The sequence below is a fragment of the Callorhinchus milii genome, unplaced genomic scaffold (genome assembly GCF_018977255.1).
Source record: "Callorhinchus milii isolate IMCB2004 unplaced genomic scaffold, IMCB_Cmil_1.0 Scaffold1, whole genome shotgun sequence".
In the NCBI taxonomy this organism is placed as follows: Eukaryota; Metazoa; Chordata; class Chondrichthyes; order Chimaeriformes; family Callorhinchidae; genus Callorhinchus; species Callorhinchus milii.
In genome coordinates this window covers 4,855,754-4,878,211 of record NW_024704742.1, presented here as the reverse complement: position 1 = coordinate 4,878,211, position 22,458 = coordinate 4,855,754, and the positions used below count along the sequence as shown (strand labels likewise).

The 22,458-nt window shown below is 38.2% G+C and overlaps 2 protein-coding genes across 2 annotated transcripts in view; both read right to left on the bottom strand.

Annotated features, from left to right (window-relative positions):
- Window positions 1-1,799: 1,799 nt before the first annotated feature.
- Window positions 1,800-17,190, bottom strand: LOC121850341 (FSD1-like protein; the record flags this gene model as incomplete). Its single annotated transcript, XM_042341594.1, is given in 13 exon segments — window positions 1,800-2,156; window positions 3,506-3,594; window positions 4,321-4,353; window positions 4,356-4,571; window positions 6,219-6,319; window positions 10,139-10,171; window positions 10,950-11,079; window positions 11,534-11,632; window positions 12,463-12,516; window positions 12,519-12,590; window positions 12,593-12,669; window positions 16,442-16,561; window positions 17,162-17,190. Coding segments are annotated over 13 exon segments (1,173 nt in total), but the record flags the coding sequence as incomplete, so codon positions are not given.
- Window positions 17,191-20,487: 3,297 nt separating this feature from the next.
- LOC121849594 (sialidase-4-like) overlaps window positions 20,488-22,458 on the bottom strand; it is a 4,236-nt gene continuing 2,265 nt past the window's right edge. Inside the window, exon 4 of the mRNA XM_042337727.1 lies at window positions 20,488-20,626. Within this exon, the coding sequence (XP_042193661.1) occupies window positions 20,488-20,626 (139 nt within the window). The remainder of the gene's footprint in view (window positions 20,627-22,458) is intronic.

Genomic DNA, 22,458 nt, shown 5'->3' with positions numbered 1-22,458 from the left:
TATCAAAACAAATTCCTTCTCCACACATACACATGTATGCAAATAGCATTTTAGCAAAGCTACCCTGAATAGTATTCAGTAATTATGAGTCCTTCAAAACACTTAATTAAAAAATCTCACTATTAGAACCATTACAAAATATAGTAATGCAGTTTTATTAGTAAACAAATCAAACAATAATAAAATATATCCAAGCATTAGGAAATTGAAATGTAAAGGAACAATTGAAATGGTCTGGAAGTCCAACTATTTCAAGTGATATGTATTCAGCTACATGCTAATCAGTCAGTCCTTCAGTCCAAATGCAAGCCTGAACAGCATCTAATAATTATTATTATTATTGTATTATTATTAACATTGTAGTGACTTATTTATTATTATTATTGTAGTGACTTATTTAACCACAATAGTCACACTTAACATCAAATGTACTCGTTTATAACCAACTAACTCCAATACAAATTGGAGGAAAACTGAAGGTATTAAAATGCAGAAATCACATTACACTTTCTGGTTGGAATTCAGACCAAGAGTAAATGAAGAAAATTAATAATGATGAGAAATTGTAATGAGATGCATTCTGACAGTTTTGGATGTTATGAACAGACTGGATGGGAAATAACGTAAATGAAGGGGTTTCAGTGCATAGAAGCACAGCCTGGGAATGGTTTACAAGTAGTTGTGTAGAATAGCAGAATCTGGCAGCACAGTAGGAAAAAAGATTAATTAGTTTACAAAAAATGCTGATATCATAATAAAACTGCCTGATAAATCTGAGCCCTGGATTGAATTTAAAATCAGACTGGGCTAAATTCAGTCAACTACATAAACCTCAGCCCTCGGATTTTGAAGCAGAGTCACATGATAACAACACATGCTAATTGACACTTGTATACTTATACAAGTGTACAGTCACTGAACACGCTCCAAATGTAACTATACCAAAATAAATTTCAGTTAAGACTTTTTACAATACAGGTTGCTTGTATTACCTTGGAGAATCCCAAGCACAATCCGGGTCATTACAAGCTCTCTTAGAACGGATCTCAATTCAATCATTTCATGCGGAACGTAGATAGATGACTGCATTAAACTTTTTCAACCTAGACAAAGGTCAAATATGTCCACCCAGTCCAACAAACTATAACACTCTAGTAAAAGTAACACATCATAAATGCTTCACTTTTAAACTCCGAACATACTGTCAATTTGCTTTAAAAGATTTCCACATTCAGTGTTACCTAAATAATCTAAAGCCAAATGCAAGACAAGGCAAACACTATTTATGATTATTTCAGGCCTGGAAATGTAATCATTTCAGATGCTGGTCAAATTTACCACGATACTGGTATGCGATTTCTCGTTCAAATAATGGAAGCTTTTGCTCAAAGTTGTGATTGCTCACACCTTACTCTATTTATAGTATAGTTCGCACCATCCGGTTACAATACAGGGAGTGCATATTTAAGGGGATTCTTAGCATTACGGCTCTGGTTCTCTCGATAATGCTGCAACCATGGATTTCAACTCCATGATTAACAACAACGCAACACATTTTGTCAATTCTCTACCACTCTGGTACAGCTACCCCACTCTCAAGAAATAATCCGCCTTTATTCTAGAAAGCCAACCCCTTACATCAAGCCATGGAATGATTATGATTCCTTTGGTGACATGGTGTTGCTCTTCTGAGTCAGAGAAAGTATCAAGATTACAAGCGTGTGTCTGTGTGTGCGTGTGGAGGGTGAAAGAAACAAGTTGCCTGTCAAAAATACTTAATACCATGGATGTTAGGAAATTGACAGAAAATGGTGCATGGAGGACTGGCCACAGGTTTAACCCTGAGTTATGTACGAACAACCTTTGCCCGAGACAAAATTTTGGTCATAAGCAGATGTGAAAGAACAGGAAAATTGAAAAATGGGAATGGTCCAACAAATCAAACCCATGTAAACCATTCCATATACCGCACAAAATTCCAAATCAGCAAATCATTAAAAATCACCACTCTATACAGGTTAATGCGAGACAAACGATTACTGGGGAAGGCTAATTAAACTATTTGCAGAGCCGCTCAATCCATCACCCTTCTGAAAGGACTTTACACTGCTCGGCACCTGAAGCCCCGTGTGCAAGGTTAAGCCACCACACCAAACCTATGTGAGGGGGGAAAAAAAAGAACCTTTTATGTAGTTAAACAATAAGAATTCCTTACAGTTCACAATAACACTCAAATAATCCATGCAGGCATTTTAAAATATTCAAAGCCTATCTATTTAACAAAGAACTAGCAAACTTCAGTTTTTCCATGAATTCTATTAAAATATTTGTGCTTCGTATTCTAACCATACTGTTCATTATATAATTCAACATTGACAATTGGACAATGCTTCCTGATAACTCTAGATAATCTTTGCATTATTCCTTGGATTTGATACAATGCTTTGTCACACTAAAATGTGCTTCACAATAGTTACTGTGAAGTGTAGTGACTATTTGTTTAACACTAACACAGGAGCCAACTTGGACACATCAAAGTCTTCCAAACAGACAAGAGATGAATAACCAATTCAACAATACAAATTTACTTTCATATAGTCTTTCACGTGGGAAGACATCTCAAGGCACTGAACAATCCAGGGTGTGCACCCGAGCTGGTGGGGTGGGTGGGAGGAAAGATGGACGAACGCGTGGTCAAAGAGGAAGGACTTGAAATGGATCTTAAAGGAGGTGAGGGAAGTAACTAAGAAGAATGAAGAACTGAGAGAGTCCTTGTCACAGATCATTGGTAAGTTTCACCAGGGCAATCTAGGTACTGTGGGCGGCGGCGGGGGGAACCGGATTGGAGGGATTTGTGCCATTTAACTGTAACCAAGTCACCAGAAGAAACTCCCTTCTCTTTTCAATTAGTGTCATGGGTCTGGAATGTCTATGTGACAAACAGGAGCAGGGTTTAACATCCCAAATGAAGGATGGTACCTACAACAATGCAGGATTCTTCCAATTAGTTTTGGTCAGTCAGGTGTCTAACATATGAGGAAACCCATCATGTTCCAAACAGAGTATCCAAACTACACTGAGCTCCAAAGCAGGTGGGTCTCCTTATCTTTTGACTGTGTTTCGTTGATCTTTTCCTCTCCCCCCTCACCTCCCACTCCCAGCTCGGGTGCCCAGCCTGCAGTGTCAAGTGCTTTGAGATGTCCTTCAGACGTGAAAATGGCACTCTGTGTTATGCTTCTGGAAAGGAAACACAAAAATATTGCTTATGGGGCCTGCAAAGGTTAGGTTGGACACCATTCTGGTCTAGAACATGTCTCCAACACAGGGCCTGACCAGCTAGGCTGGATCTACCTTGCATATGTACCCTTAGTTATAGTTCTAATGTTTTCTTCATTTGTATAAATAATTGACTAAGACTTCCTTACTAGATATTGATTTATAGTATATGATTTTTAAGAACATCTACTCTCCCCACCTTCGCCCTTCACTGAGTAACTGCACTTACCATAAATGCAGGAACTACCGGTTGAGTAAATTTTGTCCTGAAAGTATGTAACAACTGTTTGGTATCTGCATTATAAAAGGAAATATGACCTAAAAACAACAAAAAAAATTGCAATTGCTGAAACTTCAGTTTAAGAAATATGGCATCAACAAAGAGCAGGACATTTATATTTGCAAAGGTATATAATATAATATCAACAAACCCAATCAACATTCAAAACAACAGTAAAAGTTACCAGAATGCATACATCTATTGTGTGTTATAAAATATAGGCTTATGATAATAATGGGAGGGATTCAAAAGAGTGTTCTAGTTCAGACTAGCTGCTTAATAAAGGAGAATATATAATCCTCCCCTCAGAGTACAATCCTCTTTAGACCCACCACCTGCATTTATGTCTGTGCTAAAATGCATGGCCCTCCGTCTGATAAACCTCAATTACCCTTCTGAACTGACTTAGCTGACCTGATCGAGTTCTTAACTCATTCTAAAGGTCACATCCTTTAATGGGGAAAAACACAAGATACTTGCATATCCTGTTTGGACAGGATTTGAATTATAAATGGAATATGGAACCTCACTACATAATTGAGCTCTGGTCAGAGATATATGAAACAGAATAAAACAGAATCAAATACCATTGAAGCCCAATATTGTCATGAAAGATAAAACTAGAACAGCTCTACGCAGAAATATGGTTGAGTAAAACTTGTGCTCCCTCTGACCACAATGTGGTGACGAGTATATAAATGCGAGTATTATTGTGAAAAAGACATTCAAAAAATTGACAAATCTATTGATAAACAAGTGGTTACCTCCATCATAATCGCAGTACACACCAATTTTTTTGGAACTGGCATGTCCATGGTTTTGGCTTTGTTATTATGTTTGGCTGCAAAGGAGGTCTGCAACCAGTTGTTAATATGAATACACCATGAAGTATTAGTCTTCCCCAGCTGGTCAAATTTTCCTAAATTTCTGTAGGATACACCCATACTATAGCATTTGCAGTCTTTTTGAGCATTTACTTCCCAGTAATGCTGACCACTTTCAATCACCGAGTCACCTGCAATGGAAGCATAGATGTGATTTAACCTTAAATTAAATTATAGATGTGAATTAAGCATAGATGTAAAGGTCTTTCAGGCAATGTTTTGTGTTGAAGCAATCTTCACTTTCTCTGAGAAAAATAAATGTTTATACTTTATACGCAATTGTACAAGAGAATCTAGATCATTTCAAATACATTCATATTAGCCATATTGCCACCAACCTGAAGTTTTTTAAGCAAAAAAAAGGTTTCAGCCTCATGGATTACTAGCCAACAAGGTACAAGATAAATTGTTTACATTTGTTTTACTTAATTTGAACCCAATTAAACTAACAATGATCATGATCATTTTCACCAACCCAAATTTGGCAAAGAGAAAGCCTGAATTAATAATAATAACCCTTGCATTTGATATAGAGTCTTATCACATCTTTGAATGTCTCAAAGCGCTTCACAGCATACACTGGAAAGTGAATTGACTGTAAATTTTGTGGGTGAAACGCAGCAACCAATTGCGCACAGCGGTGTCCCACAAAAAAATCGAGGATTGAGTGACCAAATTATTATTTTTTTTTTGTAGGGAGTATTACCCCCAGAAAGGCAGGGGTAGCCAATCGGCTAACAACAACAACAAGATTCCATTTATAAAGCGCCTTTCACGTCAGGAGGACGTCCCAAGGCGCTGCACAGTTGGGTCATGACCCGAGCAGGGGGGAAATGGTCAGGGTGAGGGAAGGGAGGGAGCAAGGAGGGGGGAAATGGTCAGGGTGAGGGGAGGGAAGGGAGGGAGCGAGGAGGGGGAAGAGAGTCGAGAGGGGAGCTGAAGGCACGGTCAAAGAGAAAGGTTTTGAGACCGGCCTTGAAGGAGGAAAGGGAGGAAGCAAGGCGAAGGCACTGGGGGATGGAGTTCCAGAGCCTGGGGGCTGAGAGGCTGAAGGCCCGACCACCGATGGTAGGGACGTGGAGCAGACCAGAGCCAGAGGAACGGAGGGTACGGGCAGGTAGGTAGGGGGATAGTAGGTTGGAGAGGTAGGAGGGAGCAAGGCCGTGAATGGCCTTGTAGGTGAGGATGAGGATCTTGAATTCGATCCTCTGGGGGATGGGGAGCCAGTGGAGGCGAGGGCGAGGGTGGGAGTGATGTGGTCCCGAAGCCTGGTGCGGGACAGTACACGAGCTGCAGAGTTCTGAAATGACCTGCAGCTGTGGAGGGAGGTGGCGGGAAGGCCGGCGAGGAGAGAGTTCCCATAGTCCAGCCTTGAGGTGACAAAGGCGTGGACCAGGGTTTCAGCAGCGTGAGGGGTGAGGTAGTGCCGTAGTCTGGCGATGTTCCGAAGGTGATGGAAGGCGGTGCCAGTTGTAGTGCGGACGAGTTCCTACTTACATCAAGGTGAACAGAGGCGTGTGGAGTAAGGAAACTTGCCTAATGTTTCTCCGTCTGGTCCTCTCGCTTGCAAGGCAAGTGCTCCAACCACTAAGCTACAAGACTCCACATTGTGATTTCTCATCAGTAAAATTATTCAGGTTTGATATTTGATCTAACACACCATCTCCAAACTTTAAGATATTACATTTATTCACAAAGACAGATTTAAGAAGACAATATTTTTATGCGTATATGTAGACAAATCAGACTAACTGCAACATTAATATTTAATGCTTTACCTAACACTGTATAAGATTCACCAGTAAAACGATCTCGGTTACTTCTAGCTGACGCTGGTCGGCAAGTGGTTGAAGTCCTTTTTGGAGACGGTGTACCACTTCTAAAGACAGTAAAAGAAAAATCAACGCACTCAGGCAGCAACTAGAATAGATATGTTCACGTGAAGTATGGCTTAACACAAATAGGAAATGAATATGAGTGATTTATGTCTGAGACTTTACAGTTTATTGAAATGTATCACAATTAATTAATATAAATATGAAGCCACTTTTGCTTTAAAGAATCTTCAATTACCAGATTAATGAACAGTTCTTATGACACAAAAGAGGAGAAGCCAGGAAATATTGAAGAGATAATCTCTCTTGTGACTGAAGTTATTTTATTTCATGATTATTCTGGCAAATGTAAAATTATTCAGGCCAGATATTCTATCTAAGAGCCAAAGATACACAGCGCAACACAAACAGACAAGCATGCATTGATTGATGAAAGAAAAAGAAGAATGCAACTTAGACCCATGAACTTACTCACCAGAAAATAAAATTCCAATCCGCAAGAAAAGAAGAGCAAAACCATAAGATTTTAGAAAGACTGTTAAATGAACATCTAAAAAAGCACTAAACATGCAAGCATTTATTTTTGGTTAATATCCTTCAAAATTATATGGAGTATCAATACAACTACTGTATTGTGTGTCAAATATGCCATTTAAATATGTTGAATGATATAGTTGTCTTAAATGCTAAGGCAATTTTTCATCTTATTATGGCAATGCACATAAAAAAGTAGATTTCTTTTTACAATGGCATTTACACCTACAAACCCTATAGCTATGGAAGGCGTAAGCCATCCACTAGCAAAATGAAATGCTAATTCATTTGAAACGGGAAAAATAACACTTGGAACAACACATTCAATTTTGCTAAAACACTTCACATGCTTTGATGCAAGTATCACAAACTCACCATTCTGCTTAAACAAAAGGCAAAGGGTTTAAATAAGATAAGAGCTCTGATACTCCAGAAACCATATCTCTGGTCATGCAGTCAGTCATTTATAGAGAATTTAGAAAGGAAAAACTTTTTTAAAAAAAAAATGAGGCGTAGTTTTATAAAATAATCAATTAGACGCCATTCATCTCCAGAGCTTATTTACTTTATAAAACCTGTTGAACATAGTCAACATATTATGGCATTAACTCCATATCAAATACAGTACAAGGATTATTATTAATCTCTCCAGCCTCAATGCAGTTTTTCCCACTCTTTGATTAAATTTTATACTTTTGAGCACTGCCAGCACTGGTTGAGTTTCAAGGACTTGACTGGATAGTTTGGCCTTTTGACTTTATCGTGCAGCTATTAAAGCTGTTTTAAAGCCTCATTGGAAAAAAAAATGCTCTTCCCTTCAAAAGGAACAATGAGACGTAGAAAAAACCTTGTGTAGGAATATGCTAAACTTAATTCTTGTAAGAAATAAAAGCATAAATTATCTTAGTTTTTTAAAAAAAACAAGAGTACCGAAAGGGACCAAAGGGTAAGGCACAGTTAGAGGTTTAAAATGTAATCTTTACCATTCATTGTAATTGTTTAGGTTTAATATTACAGTAACACACACTGTAGCCTTTTTTCAGTATTTTATTACTGTAATCATTTTAGCTTCACAGTAATTCCAGGGCCATGTGAGCCAGGGAGATTGTACCTTCCCTAAAGCATGAAACGTTACCAGCCTAAGGATTTTACACAGGGAAATGCAGCATCGGAAACGGTTTGCATTGATCACCTTAAAGGCTAGATTTGGAACGGTGCAATTTTAGTTGAGGTCTGCAATACAATGTCTGTCCAAAATTAATTTCTTGAAAATAAAAAGTAGTCTTGTGTTAAGTAATTAAATCAACAGCAAGTTACTCACGGGAGGACATCCCCTGACTGTCCAGTGCCTTGGGACGTCCTGCCGACATCAAAGGCGCTATATAAATATAATATGTATTGTATTGTACTTAAACTATCCTTCTCCTAAATATTTGTTTATGGTTTCACATTCTTGTCGAGTTATATTGAAGTTATATTGGAGTGAAAATCTGACATTTCCAGCGATTTTGCTTCATCTTATATTTTGCTTTAGATTGACTGATGTATAAACATATACATTTTGAAAGCTCAAAGGCCATTGCAAAGGCCCATCTGTAATTTTCACTTACCTCATCCAAAATGCCCCCAACAACTACATTGAGGAAAACTGAGATTAGCATCTGATTTTTTAAAAACACTATCGTGCCCAAGTTATTGCAAGCCTATTCAAGTAAACAAAACAATGCAACCTGGTTCCACATATATGATTTTCTTTTAAGGCTCCAAGGTTCATTCGTCTCTGATTAACTGTTCTTACTGCACATCTACCCAAGAAAAAAGTATGCAGTGCAATTCTCAAGCCATACAAATTATATCCTTTCGAATAAGTAGCTCTCAAAGAAATGCTAAGATATTATTACTACGTATGGTAGCAACTATTCAAACAACTAAAAATTTCTCCAGGCATACAATGTGCACACGTGCATTCACAATTTGCTCCTATATAGGGCAATGTGAATTTCTAACAATCAGTCTATTCAGTGCACATTTACTTTATGGCTGTAAATGTTCTCCTATGGGCATGCAGGCAACGGGCATTTTGAGACATCTTCCCAGCGTGATTTGAGTTATGCTCCTGGCATGAAAGGCACTATATCAAATCCAAGGCTATGGACCTGACAATCACCTTAATATTTAACATTCAGAAATTTTGATTTTTAAAAAAAATTCATTCTGAACTTTTCAACGATTATTAAAAAAAAGTAACACGAAAAAGTTTTCTTCTGTTAAAAAAAACACTAACACAGAAAACTAGTTTCCAAAATAAGACTGAATTTAAGAATTTGACAAAATATTTTAAAATATATTAAATTTAAGGTTTAGAACATGCAGACCAAGAAAAATTAATCGAACAATTTGGTTCAATGTGTAAGACTTCTTAAGAATATAATCTATTGATTGGTGCAAATTTGAATGCTGGAAGTTATTAAATACAGGTCATCATTAATCAGGTGCTTTAAATGTCAACGTTAAAGACACTGCAAATGATACTTGTGATTGGAACTTAGATTTCACAACTACCCTGTACTAATAGTTTACATTAGTAAAGATTTCACAATAACCCTGTGATTCAGCATTCGTAAGGGGTTATTTCATAATCAACTAAAATGTGGTTCTGTTAGCCACAAGCAAACGTCTGAAATTGCTGGAAGCTGCCGTATAATTAACTGGTGAAGAAAATGTGGTGATAAGATTGTGTGAAAAGAATCTTCAATTGGATCGATCATTGCCCAAGAATGCAATGATTTTATCCTTTTTCTCAAGTTACAATTTTTTTGTGGATCTTATAAAGAACTTGCTCACCTGTGCAAGAGACTGTTCATTAACTCAATATTAAGTTTGCTGACAATATACTTTGATTTCAATTTTGAAAATCAATTTCCAGTTCCAGATTTTTTTTTCAGTTTGTTGGATACTCAAGCCTTGAATGTGAGAGGAAAATGAACTGCAGATTACATGGAAATAAATAGGTCCATGTTTCATACATGGGTAGAGATATTCCAATTATTTGGGCTCATTTAAGAAGATTGAGTGATTCCATTAATAAATTACAACTTTAGTTTTTGGTGGGGCGAAGGAATGATAGAATTATTTATTCAAGAATTTATCTACTCACTCTCTGCATGCTAGAATGGTAGAACCATCAAACTGAAAAAAAAACAGTAAAGAACTGAGATAAGTTGGTAGATCCTTAGGTTGGTAGTACCATCATAGTTATCTATACTATGGTTATTTGTAGTTTGCTACAGCTAGTTAAGCTCAAACTACAAAGCTAGCAGATATGTCACCTCGATTTGTTCTTCACCAAGGAAACCTGGCCACTGTGAGATGATGAAAATAAGTAGATTAGCAATTACGTTGACAGATTTGGACAATTTAACCAAAATGACATAGTAATAGCATAGTGGGAGTCGCTTTATAACTAGAACATATGGTACAATTCGAAGAGAGGACTGGACTTTTCATTTGTACAGTTTGTTTGTACAAGACAATCTACATACAACTGTAACTTCGCAGCTTCAGGTTCACGTGCTCCATAATAGGCACCAAAGAAGAACCAAGTACCGGTGTTTCATTGCAATCCTAACTATTTGCTGATTGAAATATATCTTGCTGTATGTTCACAGCTCAAATGAAAACGGTTCCATAATATAACCTGGTCTCAGATTGTGCACTATCGATGTTCCTTTTAGATATGGACAGAAATCAGAAAGGAAGCCGACAAATGCTTCATATTTGATATTCACGAACTTGCATAATTACCCAAATTTTAGGACAAAATCAATTCTGACGATAATGAGCATTCCGTAACAGAATTAGTCAAACAAACTTACTGATTGATAAAGGAGCTTTTGGATTTAAACAGCTCTCATATCCAACACAGCAGTTGTTGGCCAATACCCTTTCTATAATAACAACAAGATTACATTTGTATAGCGCCTTTCACGTCGGGAGGAAGTCCCAAGGCGCTATACAATACTTTACAGTATAGTAAAATAATGCCCTAATTCACCAGTTGTGGTCTCAAAGAACAACCGGAACAGATGTGCTGTAGGAGATCTACCCCAAATGAAAAAGGCGAAACCGAAAGATTCTTACCTGCCCTTGTTCTCTTTCCCTTTAACTTTGCTTTCCTGTCCCTTGCCTCCTGAAGAATCCCATTCAACACTAAAATCTTCAACTTTGAGGTTCTGATGTGAAGTTGTACCATCAAAGGCAAAGTTAAAACCTGTTAATAAATCAGCATTATTGTAACTTGATCATGCAACAATGAAGTACATTAACAAGTAAAATGCCCGTTTAAAATTAATCAGTTGAATCTCCTAATGTTGAACACTTTACAATGATTTTAATAAAACGCGGAGTCCTGTAGCTCAGTGGTTAGAGCAATCGCCTCGCAAACAAGAGACTTGGGCTTGATTCCCGGCACACCCTTGCAATGTATTGGAATATCAACTTAGGCTATGTGAGTTCCGAGTCACGATCTGGTGCTTGAACCTACAACCTTTGACTCAAACGAGAGTGCTACCAACTGAGCCAGGCTGACACACAAGGTTTTAACTTGTCCAACTAGAAACAGATCCCAATAGTGCATTCTCCTTAGCAAAACCATGCAATGTAAAGTACTGCAATCCCACAATTTTACCGCCTGGAAATAAATTTGAAATATTGCATGATATTACCTTTTGTCTCCAAGGTGATCGGTTCAGAGTAATCCCCCGCCACAGCCTTGTTACAAGCTCTGACCCGAAAGTTCATGTACTTTGATTCAAATGTCAAAACTGGAAAACAAAACAAACGAACAATTAACATGACATTACAGAAATCACTTCACAACATCTCTTGTTCATCTTTATTGATATTAACTTCTTGCCACGCATCCACAGATGAGCAATTAATTTTAGTAATATCACCAAGTACGCATGTAAACATACCAAAATTACCTGCAATACAGACACTGGTTTATCGTTTTGTTTAACTAGTTTCTGGTCACTTTTTGGTCAATGCATTGCTCAAATTTATAGTGTTCGTCAATTTAATTGAGTGTAGTTTGAGTGGCATTACTTCCCAATACTGCCACACTCTCCCTCCCTCCTTATACTGCATTCCCTGCACTCTCCCTCCCCACATTGCTGCACTCTCCCTCCCTTCCTATATTGCTATTCCCTCCCTATACGCCTGCTCCCCACTTTATAGCAAAGAAAAATCAGTACAAATTGACTTTAAAATGTACCTATCTATCCAAAATTGGTTCTATTGCATCTACTTATAAAACATTTAATCTCACTGGTTTATCAAAATATACAGCGTAACTTCACTGGGCTATGATTCCTACCTAAAGAAGCAGTTAAGGTCATCATTTCTTAATAGATCATCCACGCACATCATTCTCACTCCAGTACTATTTTGCCAAATCACATCCTATATCTTGTGAAACAATATTGGGCAGCTAAGTATTTTGAATTGAAATGAATGCTCTCAAAAGAGCAGTAGACATATGACGGACCCTTATGGCCTTCTCTGCTGTAAATTTCTATGGCTCTATGATTCAAAATGACTTTGGCCATCATTTACACAAACACGTTGTTCAACCCTCAATACTAAACATAACCTGATAACATATATTCGTCTTTTGATGCTATCAATGCTTCCCAGTTTCGTTCCTCTTTATCCGAGGAGGTCCTTCAAAGTTTGTTTTCCTGTACTCTAGTATGTAATGATCAATCTTATCATCTCGCCTGGCATTCTCCAACTTATAGTAGCACAGTTATCGGCAACCAGACATTCTGCTGGATCGATCTCAGGAGCCCGTGGACTGTAGAGAGAAAAACATTCAATTATTGAAGTTTAGAGTATTGATCTTAACTATAAATGCAGTTTGTTTCAACAAATAATAGGGACTCTCATGATTTTAATATAAGGTAATTGAATCTTTTTAAAAAGCCAAGTATACAAAATGATGTATAATCAAGTTAGTTGAACCCAATTATTATTAACTGAGGCAACAGGTAAACATATGCCGATTTCCAATTCAAAATAACTCTCTAATAGTATTCATTCATTACGATGAATCATTAAACAAAACGGTTAAAACAAAGTACGTTATTTATAAGCGCAATAGTATTTATAAGCACAAAAAACATTATTTATAAAACACAATTTTAGTTTCTCTAAATGATGTACGTATTTATTTACCAACAATGAAATACAGGACACATTAGTAGTAACTGTTTACTGAGTTTGGGAAGGCCTATTAGTTGAATGCTTTTTGTCAATAGGATCACATTTGGATGCTGTGGGCAATTAAGCATTTTACAACTAGTGAAATATAGCTCAGAAAGAGTGATCAATAACAATTATTTGTGCATCACTGAATCATTGATACCAGGTTTGATGCTCGATTTACTGAGTTACCTCACCACAGTAACAGTGAGTGGATAACTAACCTATTCCTTAGACTAGAAAAGGTAGGGTCCCCAATCCTAACCAGTGATTCTTGATGGGAAAAAGATTTTTAGCGACAGCACTGAGGCAGTTGCAGCCTCAACTGTGACATCCTATTCGCTCCCACCGCCCCGACATGCCCACGTGGATGAGGTACCAAGAAACAACCAGTGGAACTAGTCTTTAACTAATCATTCCCTTCAGAACAGAAGGGGAAATATTTGGGAAGCCAACCACGGAACTTCATTTTTCCTCAGCTAACTCACTGCACTGGAAACCAAAATGCTCTCAAGATAAATCCGATGTCTGAATATATTTGTAGTACAAACTACAGTTGAATTGAAATCTGGCAGTGATGGAAGCAAAGCCACAGCTACAGGAAATCGTCAGTTTGTTATCCTAGGGTTTGGAATCAAAATATTACCACAAAGTACAAATGTCACCTAAAAATAATAAATTACTTAACAGAGAATCGGTTCAATAGGTATCTGAACCTAGCCATGGTACAATATAGTGTCACCGACAGCATTTCATTCCACGATGGTGTGTGGTCTCGTTTTGGTCAGCTGTTTGTCTGACACAGGCGGAAAACCAGTCACCTTAAGAGTATCCGAACCAGAGTTCCACAAATTTGATGCCACCTACACATGGAAACTACTCTGTGCGCACTCTCTCCTAAGAGGGAAACACCTTGGTTACCTAACTCCAGAGAGAATTAGGTGCGGGTTGACAAGAGGGAAAGCTCGGAGGCCCCAAAGGGTGTGTTTGGGTATTGCTGGGGTTCAACCAACTAAAACTGTATAGTTCGTCATTGAAAGCACTGCCTGACAAGCTTCCTAGTACTCGTTCAGTCAGGAACATCCTACACGTTAGGGCTTTGACTTGCAGGGTTAACAGGAGCTGAGTGGGAAGAATCCCTGGTCCCAGTGACCGTTTGCCCCTTTGTTATGACAAATTATTGAGTTCAACATTTCATTGTGTTCAAAAATATTGTTCAAGCAAATGTGCCCCAGAAAAGCAAACGGCCAATTAAGACATTGTGATGTCCAGACAGACAGGTGGTCATCTGCAATCGGATTCTAAATAAGCTCCTTTACCATTTGAAAGCAGTCCTGCTGCTCACTCAAACCTCATACTGATAATCATACTTAGTGCTTCTTGAATGCTACATACTTTGAACACCACAAACTACAGCTCACCTGTCTGTACCTATATTTACATCTTAAAAGTTAGTGCTACATTAAGCTACTGAGAACAGCTTAGCTCATTGCAAATATTTTTCGTTTTTCAAAAGTATACTTTTGAAACGCTAAAATAATTTTCAGTTAATGCAATTAATTTTGTGTATTAAGCTATTATAAAAATATGTATATTTAACAGAGCAGAGTGCGCTAAAGACAGATTCACCGGAAAAAAAATGTCAGGCAGACAGACATTAAACAGAATGCAATTTAGAGCATAACATTGTCTTCATATACCCTTTGCCTAAATATTCTTTAATTACTGAAATAGTAGGTCAGAGCATTTGATGAACAAAATATTTTTCTTGTAATAATGCAATAATGGGATTATTTCTGTTCTGCTTTGGTAACAATGCTATAAAATATTGGAATCTGTCTAAAATACTTGCAGCATATCCACGAAGGGGCGTAAAGCCTCTCACACTTCTGTACTTCAGTAAATGGAATCCGCAAGAAGATTTAATGTTACACGACACTTGTCTTCCAAAGATAGAATACTAAACAGTGAGGTCTCAAATTATTTGCTTTGAGCAAACTACCAATATTGACCTTTATATATGGACACTCTACAGATTTCAACAACACAATCACCGGGGGAAATCAACTATTAAAAAACCTAGCATTTTATACTATAGTATTTGTACCATTAACAAAAATAATGTAGTGTCAGATTTCAGAATAATAATAATCCTTGCATTTGATATAGCGCCTTATCATGTCTTCGAAACGTCTCAAAGCGCTTCACAGAATATACTATAAAGTGAAATGACTGTATATTTTGAGGGGGAAACATGGCAGCCAATTGCGTACAGCATCGTCCCACAAACAGTCGTGAATCGAGTGATCAAATTATTATTGCGTACAGCATCATCCCACAAACAGTCGTGAATCGAGTGATCAAATTATTATTGCGTACAGCATCGTCCCACAAACAGTCGTGAATCGAGTGATCAAATTATTATTTTATTATTTTTTTTTGAACAAATTATTACCCCCGGAAAAGCGATCTGACAATCAACTGGGTTCCCAGTTACTGCTGGATAAACAGAGGCATGTGGAGTAAGAAAACTTGCCCAACATTTCGCCCTGTCGGGAATCGAACCCAGGTCCTCTCGCTTGTGAGGTGAGTGCTCTAACCACTAAGCTACAGAACGAACAACACACACATTACTTTCTATATTTAGAACAAAAGAGCATAAGTTTAATCCATCACTCCACACGGCTCTTGATACAGTATTGTGGCCTAAACCTCTCCAAATTTTGAGAAAAGATAGTCACATTCTACTCAGGAGCTTATTGTGAATTAAAGACTTATTGAAAACCAGTTTCCAGAAAACTCATTTCCAAATTAAGACTGAATTTAAGATTTTTCCAACCTTCGGGAATGGAGTTTAAAACAATGATCTTAAGGCCAAGTTTTGGTTTAATATCTCATACAATTATGACATGATGTCAGTATTTGCAGATTTTGGGCACTTATTGACTCTCTGGCTTTTTCGGTACATCATACTTGACGCAAACTTAGCTGCATAGTAGGAATGAACAACAGTTGCCAAGAGACTTTTAAAACTTTACAGCTAATATTCTTAACTTTGTTGCAGTCAGACTGATAAATTCCTAAAAGTGCTTCTATTGCACAGAAATAAACTGAACTATGTGCATGAATTCTGAGCAAGCGATGAAGCAGAAATTGTTCAGACACTGATTGTTGAAGCGATGCATTACAAAAGCAAATCTGGTTACGAGAGGAAAATGGGAGAGAGTAAGTTAACCCCAATTTTGTAACTTCTGTAAGAGACAGAATTGCAGTTTCTCAGCATAAATGGAAACGGTAACATTTTTCGCATTGTTAACGGTACTATTCAAGTCAAACCTAGGCAAGTGAAAAATCATGAAATTTTACCTGGTAAAAATTTTAGTGACTTGAGCATCTCCTTCTCCTGGGAGAAGTCAACCATTAAATGAGTCATGTTGTCGCTGATCTTTAGCTTTAAACACAGTCGAAATGCTGGAGCCATTGTGACCCTGTGATTATCAAAATAAAATTAACAAGAATATTGGCAAGTTATCAGAAATGCATATTACCGAATTCAACCTAGTTCTTACTCAAACAAAACATGGGTATTAAACCAGTGCAGAAATATTAGTGGCACGTCAAATCGATTCTTGCGCGTCATTACCCGCAGTGAACAGGGTCAATTCTGCGTGTTGCTTTGAACCTGCCTCTGCAAATCTCTGAACTGCCACTTCTCTAAGACATGGATGGTTCTGGTAGCTTTCCTCTTCTACCTTGTCCAATCCATTGAAGTGCTCTGCTACTGTAATGTCCATCATGAGATAGACTGGTCGTTAAAGAATGGTATTGATAATACCTTTGCTGTAGACAGCACCAGATCATCTCAGGATCTAGATGGAACACATAAATGTAGCAAACCAAACAGAGACTAATCGCATTCACACGAGTGCGTGCTTCTGGTTCATAAGAGAAACACTTGGAAACTCTTTTCTCTGCTGCAAATTAAAATCACCCTCCCCATATTTTCACACCACTTTCGATTGCATTTAATAATTACAGTATATGTGTGCATTATTAAACAATTGCCAAAGATAAAAGCGTTCTTTTACCTATCCTTGATCTGTTTTGCAGCCTTGAATGAAATAGGAAGAGGAAAAGGATGTTAGTTCCAACCATGCAATGCTCGACATGCAACAGATGAAAGTACAAGAAAAAACAGCAAAATTTGTTCTAGAAGGAAACCAAGACATTTGTACATTACGATTTGCTTAAATAGTTTGACCAGCAAGTCAAAAAATATTAACAAACATACTTGCACCTTCACATAGGATGAACACCTCGAAGCTCTTTAGACAATGGACTACATGGAGCTCTAACCCACTGCATTATAAAATGATTGATTGCCCTTTATTTCTAACAACTGTTACCAATTTGGAAGCATGGCAATTACAGTGCCTGCTCATTAAAACATGTACAATACTGCCACGTGAATATCTGCAATTTTAAAATATTGTAGCCTGTTATTTTATGGACCCAAACCACCATGTTATAAGACCCTGCGTTATAAGGAATCACATTTATAGTTTGGCTGCTGGTCAGCGGTTCTTCATCATCAGGCTGTCGATGTGGTCACATACGTGCGTAGAAGGCCGTCTGGTCAGTAGGGACGTCACTGAACCTGGAAGGCCTTCTGTGCTTGTGGGTTATTCGGCGACCAAGTGTCATAATAAATAAATAATCCTTGAATTTGATATAGTGCCTTGCACATCGGGAGGACTTTACAGGATATACTGTACATGGAAATGACTGCGTATTTGTAGGGAAACACGCAAAGCAATTGTGCAAAGCGATGCCCCCAAACAACTATGAAGTGAATGACCAATTTTATTTGAGGGATTGTTGGCCAAAACTCCAGAAGGAACTCCCTTCAATTTTCAAGTAGTGCCATAGGATCTTTAACATCCACCTGTACAGGCAGATGGGGTTCAGTTTAACATCTCATTTGAAGGATGGCACCCCTGACATTGCAACAGACCCACCACCACAGTCATCTTAGACTAACGCGAGTTCAAGTCCCGACCTGGGGCTTGAATCCATAGCCCATATGTGAGCATGTGACCAACTAAGTCGGGCTGACACACTACTGTACTTCGTATATTGTAGGTCCAGAGTCTGCCTGCATTACATGGAGAAGCAGTATACAGGGTCTAACTAGGTCTGACTAAATGCCAATTAAGACATTTAGACTCTACATACAGGTAATAAATTGACTTGAAAATCCACGTTTACACAATTATCCAGTTTCAATTGTATTGGGAAAACCAAATTCAGCATCAATTTGTATTCAAAACTGAATGTGCAGACTGAAAATGCATTTAAAAACTATTTAACGTTTGCTTTTTCACCTCAACTTCAGTGCAATAATATTTTAAATGAGACAGAATGCAGAAATGTATTGTACACTTATAGCAGTGACTAAATTACATTTATAGCATTTTCAAGTTTACTGTATCCACAAAACATCAGAATGAAAATGATTTATTTACATCCATGGCAGGTTAAACATTTCCTACTCTAGAGTTAAAGCTTTAATAAACGTTCAAGTTGTCAAGGGCCATGATAAATTAGGGCTGAATGGACCTACTGCTAGTTTTCCTCAGCATCAAAAAGGGGCTTCAGGGCTACAAAAAATTCAGTGCAATGACTGTAGAACTAGTTGGGTAGCTCTTTCAAAGAGCCGGCAGAGGCACAACGGGCCGAATGCCCTCCTTCTGTGCTGTAAGGTTCTATGATTCTATGTCCTTTAATCTGAACAGGAAATCTGTGGACTTCTCCCAATTTTTTTTTACACACACGCACTCTTTGTGAAAGAGAAAATGAGGTATTGCTAAAGGTACTACTCAAAAAACTTCTGACATAGGCTGTGAATCCATTATAATAATAATCCTTGCATTTGATACAGCGCTTTTCACATCTTCTAGACGTCCCAAAGCGCTTCACAGAATATACTGTATAGTGAATTGACTGTATATTTGTGAGCAAACGCGGCAGCCAATTGCGCACAGCAGTGTCCTACAAACAGTCGTAGATTGAAAATGACCAATTTTTTATTATTGTTTTTGGAGGGATTATTATTAGGCGTGTGGAGTAAGGAAACTTGCCCAAGGTTTCGCCCTTGCCCAAGGTTTCGCCATTCTTCAAGATCTTTATGCGTAGTTAAATTCATCATGAGAAGAGAATAATTTTATTGGCAAGTTATCCAGGACAATGAAAAAATTTGAATCGTATCAACGTGTATTCTGAGTTTTGTAAATCATGTGTAAAAACACTTGTAAAGAGTGACTTACATACGCCTAATTACATAATTAACCATTCTCTCTCATTCGTTAATAATTTAATCAAGGGCACGTCTAATTTCCTCCGTACATGTATACAAATGAAGTATAATAGATCCTAATGTCTTCTAATTCCACTTGAGATATATAATTTAAGCCTGTGTCCTTTGTTTTAAACCTGGAGAAGAACTAAATAGTTTGGTTATATTGTCCCGACTGGGAAAATTGGTGGGAGAACTTCCACCAGCAATGCATTTATGCATCTTAAATTCAACTAGGTGTCAATATATCATTAGCAAAATAATATTCCATAAATATTCTCCATTATTATAAGAGTCCAAAAATAAGCAATTATTCCATTATAGATCCTTGCAGAACTCCATTTGTCACTTTCCTCATCTATCCAGAACATCCTCCATTCTTACTGTTGCAGAATTTCAACTAAGTCTTCTGTCATTCTTCAAATGATTGGATAGGTTTGAGCTATAGATTTATACCTTTATAGGGGGTCACTGTATCCCTAGAGCTTTGTATAAATGTAATGATCCTAGCTTACAATATACAATATGCTCCTTTCAGCTCAGGAATGACACCTCAAAGCACTTCACAGAATTCATTATAAGTTAAATTTTGTGTGGAAATATGGCAACCAATTTGTGCACAACCACAAAGTGAATAACCAATCTTTTGGGGGAATTGATAGCCAAGACACCAACTCCCTTTCCTTTTGAAACAGTGCCATGGGATCTTGAATGAACGAACAGACAAGTCCTCAGTTTAATGCTCCTGCTTAGGACGGCTCTCCCAGCACTGCATTAAGAGTGTCAGCGTAGGTTGTGACTCCAAAGTTCCGACGTGAGGCTTGGACCTACAACCTTCTGACTCAGGGTTCAAAGCCAGGCTGATGCACATGTACCTCTTCATTGCTTGCGCGGAAATCTTTGGTTGTCACAGGAACCCTATACAAGAACCAAACCAAGGCAAACCTGCATTGAAAAAAACTCCAGCAGGTTCAAAAAAAAAAGTTTTAGAAGAATTCTCACAATGACAGATTATAGCAAATAGTTAAAATATTGACAAAAATCTCTGATATGGTTGTGTTACAACTTTCCATCATGCTGACCAACAGCGAATACTGCTGCTGAAACTGGAGAAAGTGAGCTTTGTCCTAGTTTACGTACAGCTGAATGGAAGAGGGTCATGTGCCAGTAGAAAACGTTATGTGCATGGCACAAGTTTCTGAAAGGGGCAGATAACAGATTTGTTTTGTTTCTACATGTTTTTTGTGGTTTTGCATGAAGCAAAACATACTTGAAATGTTAACAGATATGTTATTTTTAAACTAACTATTGACTACCCTCCTGGGAGAGGTGGGGAGGGAGCTGCAGAGACAAGAGAGGGGTAAAAGGTCTCCTTGGGACTGAGGTACCCTTTGGGACGTGCAGCACTTTGGGACGTCCTCCTGACATGAAAGGTGCTACACAATTGTAATTTGTGGTTGTTGAGGTAGCTCCATCTGATGCACTTGGCAAAGAAGAATCGGAGTCGAGATCATCCTTTGTGACAGTCTCAGTGGTACAATTTCTGAGCCAGACAAGTACTCCAAGGCACTACTGATGACAAATCAGCCAGCCAGGCTTGGCAGCAGGACCTGGGAGGACACAGCAATCATTAGATTCCTGAATTCTTTACATACTGCTTCTGTTACAATCCATTTCCATTAATCCATTAAGAATTTTATCATCCAGGGTGAAACTTTCTTCCAAAATACCAGTACTTCTGCTTTTTTTTTAAATATAATGAATTCCATTTTCCATAAATCTGCCCACTAATCTAACCTGTGCAATATCTCTGAACTCTTCCTCACTGTTAATCTCTTCTAATTTAGAATCATCCACAAATTCATATATGATTCCATCAGCTCCTCATCCAGATCATTGATGTATATAGGTACAAGAAACATCCCAACACGAATCCCTAAGGAACGCCATTAGCTACTACCACTCTGCCAATTGGGAAAACCACCCTACCAGCCCGCCCACTCCCCCGCTCAGCCGGCTCTGGCCTGGTCCACGTCCCCCGACCCAACTGCCCCACCATTGGCAGGAGAGCCTTCAGCCACTCTGCCCCCAACCTCTGGAACTCCATCCCCTAATCACTCCGCCTCGCCCCCTCCTTAGCCTCCTTCAAGTCCCACCTCAAAACCCTCCTCCTCGACTATGCCATCGGTCACCCCCTTCCCCTCCCCTCCCTTCTCCCCCCTGACCCCAGCTCGGGTCTGAAATGCTGTCCCGACGTGAAAAGCGCTATACAAATGTAATCTTGTTGTTGTTGTTGGTTCCCACTCTCTTTCAACTGTTCAACTATTACTCTGTGCACTCAGCTGCCTTTCCATCCATTCCACGGATCTTAATATTTGCCACAAGTAATGTGTGTGTAGCACATTCTTGAATGCTTTCCTATCATGCGAATAAACATTTATTTCCTTCAAAATGCTTTGCTCCAAAACAGGGGTCTTTCATTAAAATTAATATTGACTACCATTTGAATTCTATTTCCCATTTTTTTCTTTCAACCAAACAATTCACTTTCTCCATCCCCAGTTTTTCTTTTCAAATTTATACATAATCTGGATCAGAAGATTCTGGGATCAAGCTCCATATGCTCCTAGTCTGCATTGTCAAGGTACAGTTCTTAGGATGAGACGTTAAACCAATAGCTGCCTGCCTACTTTTCAAATGGGCATTAAAACCCCAAAGACAATTCAACAAAAGGATTTTTTCCCATTGTCCTGGGCAACAATTCACCAAATTAAATGGCCATTCACCTCATGGGTGCCTGTGGGACCTGGCTGCCATGTTTTCCTGCAAAAATACATTAACTAAACTGATAGTAAAACACTTTTGAGGCATTTCAAAACGGTAAGTTGTTAAGATGATAGAGAAATACAAGTTCCTTCTTTCTGTAGAGCAATTTTCCTCCAGCACCAATTTGAACATGGCTACCAAGTTTGCTGTAAGGGGACGTTCCAGCTCGCAGTATTCTACCTAAAGCTTCCCAGAACTGTCGCC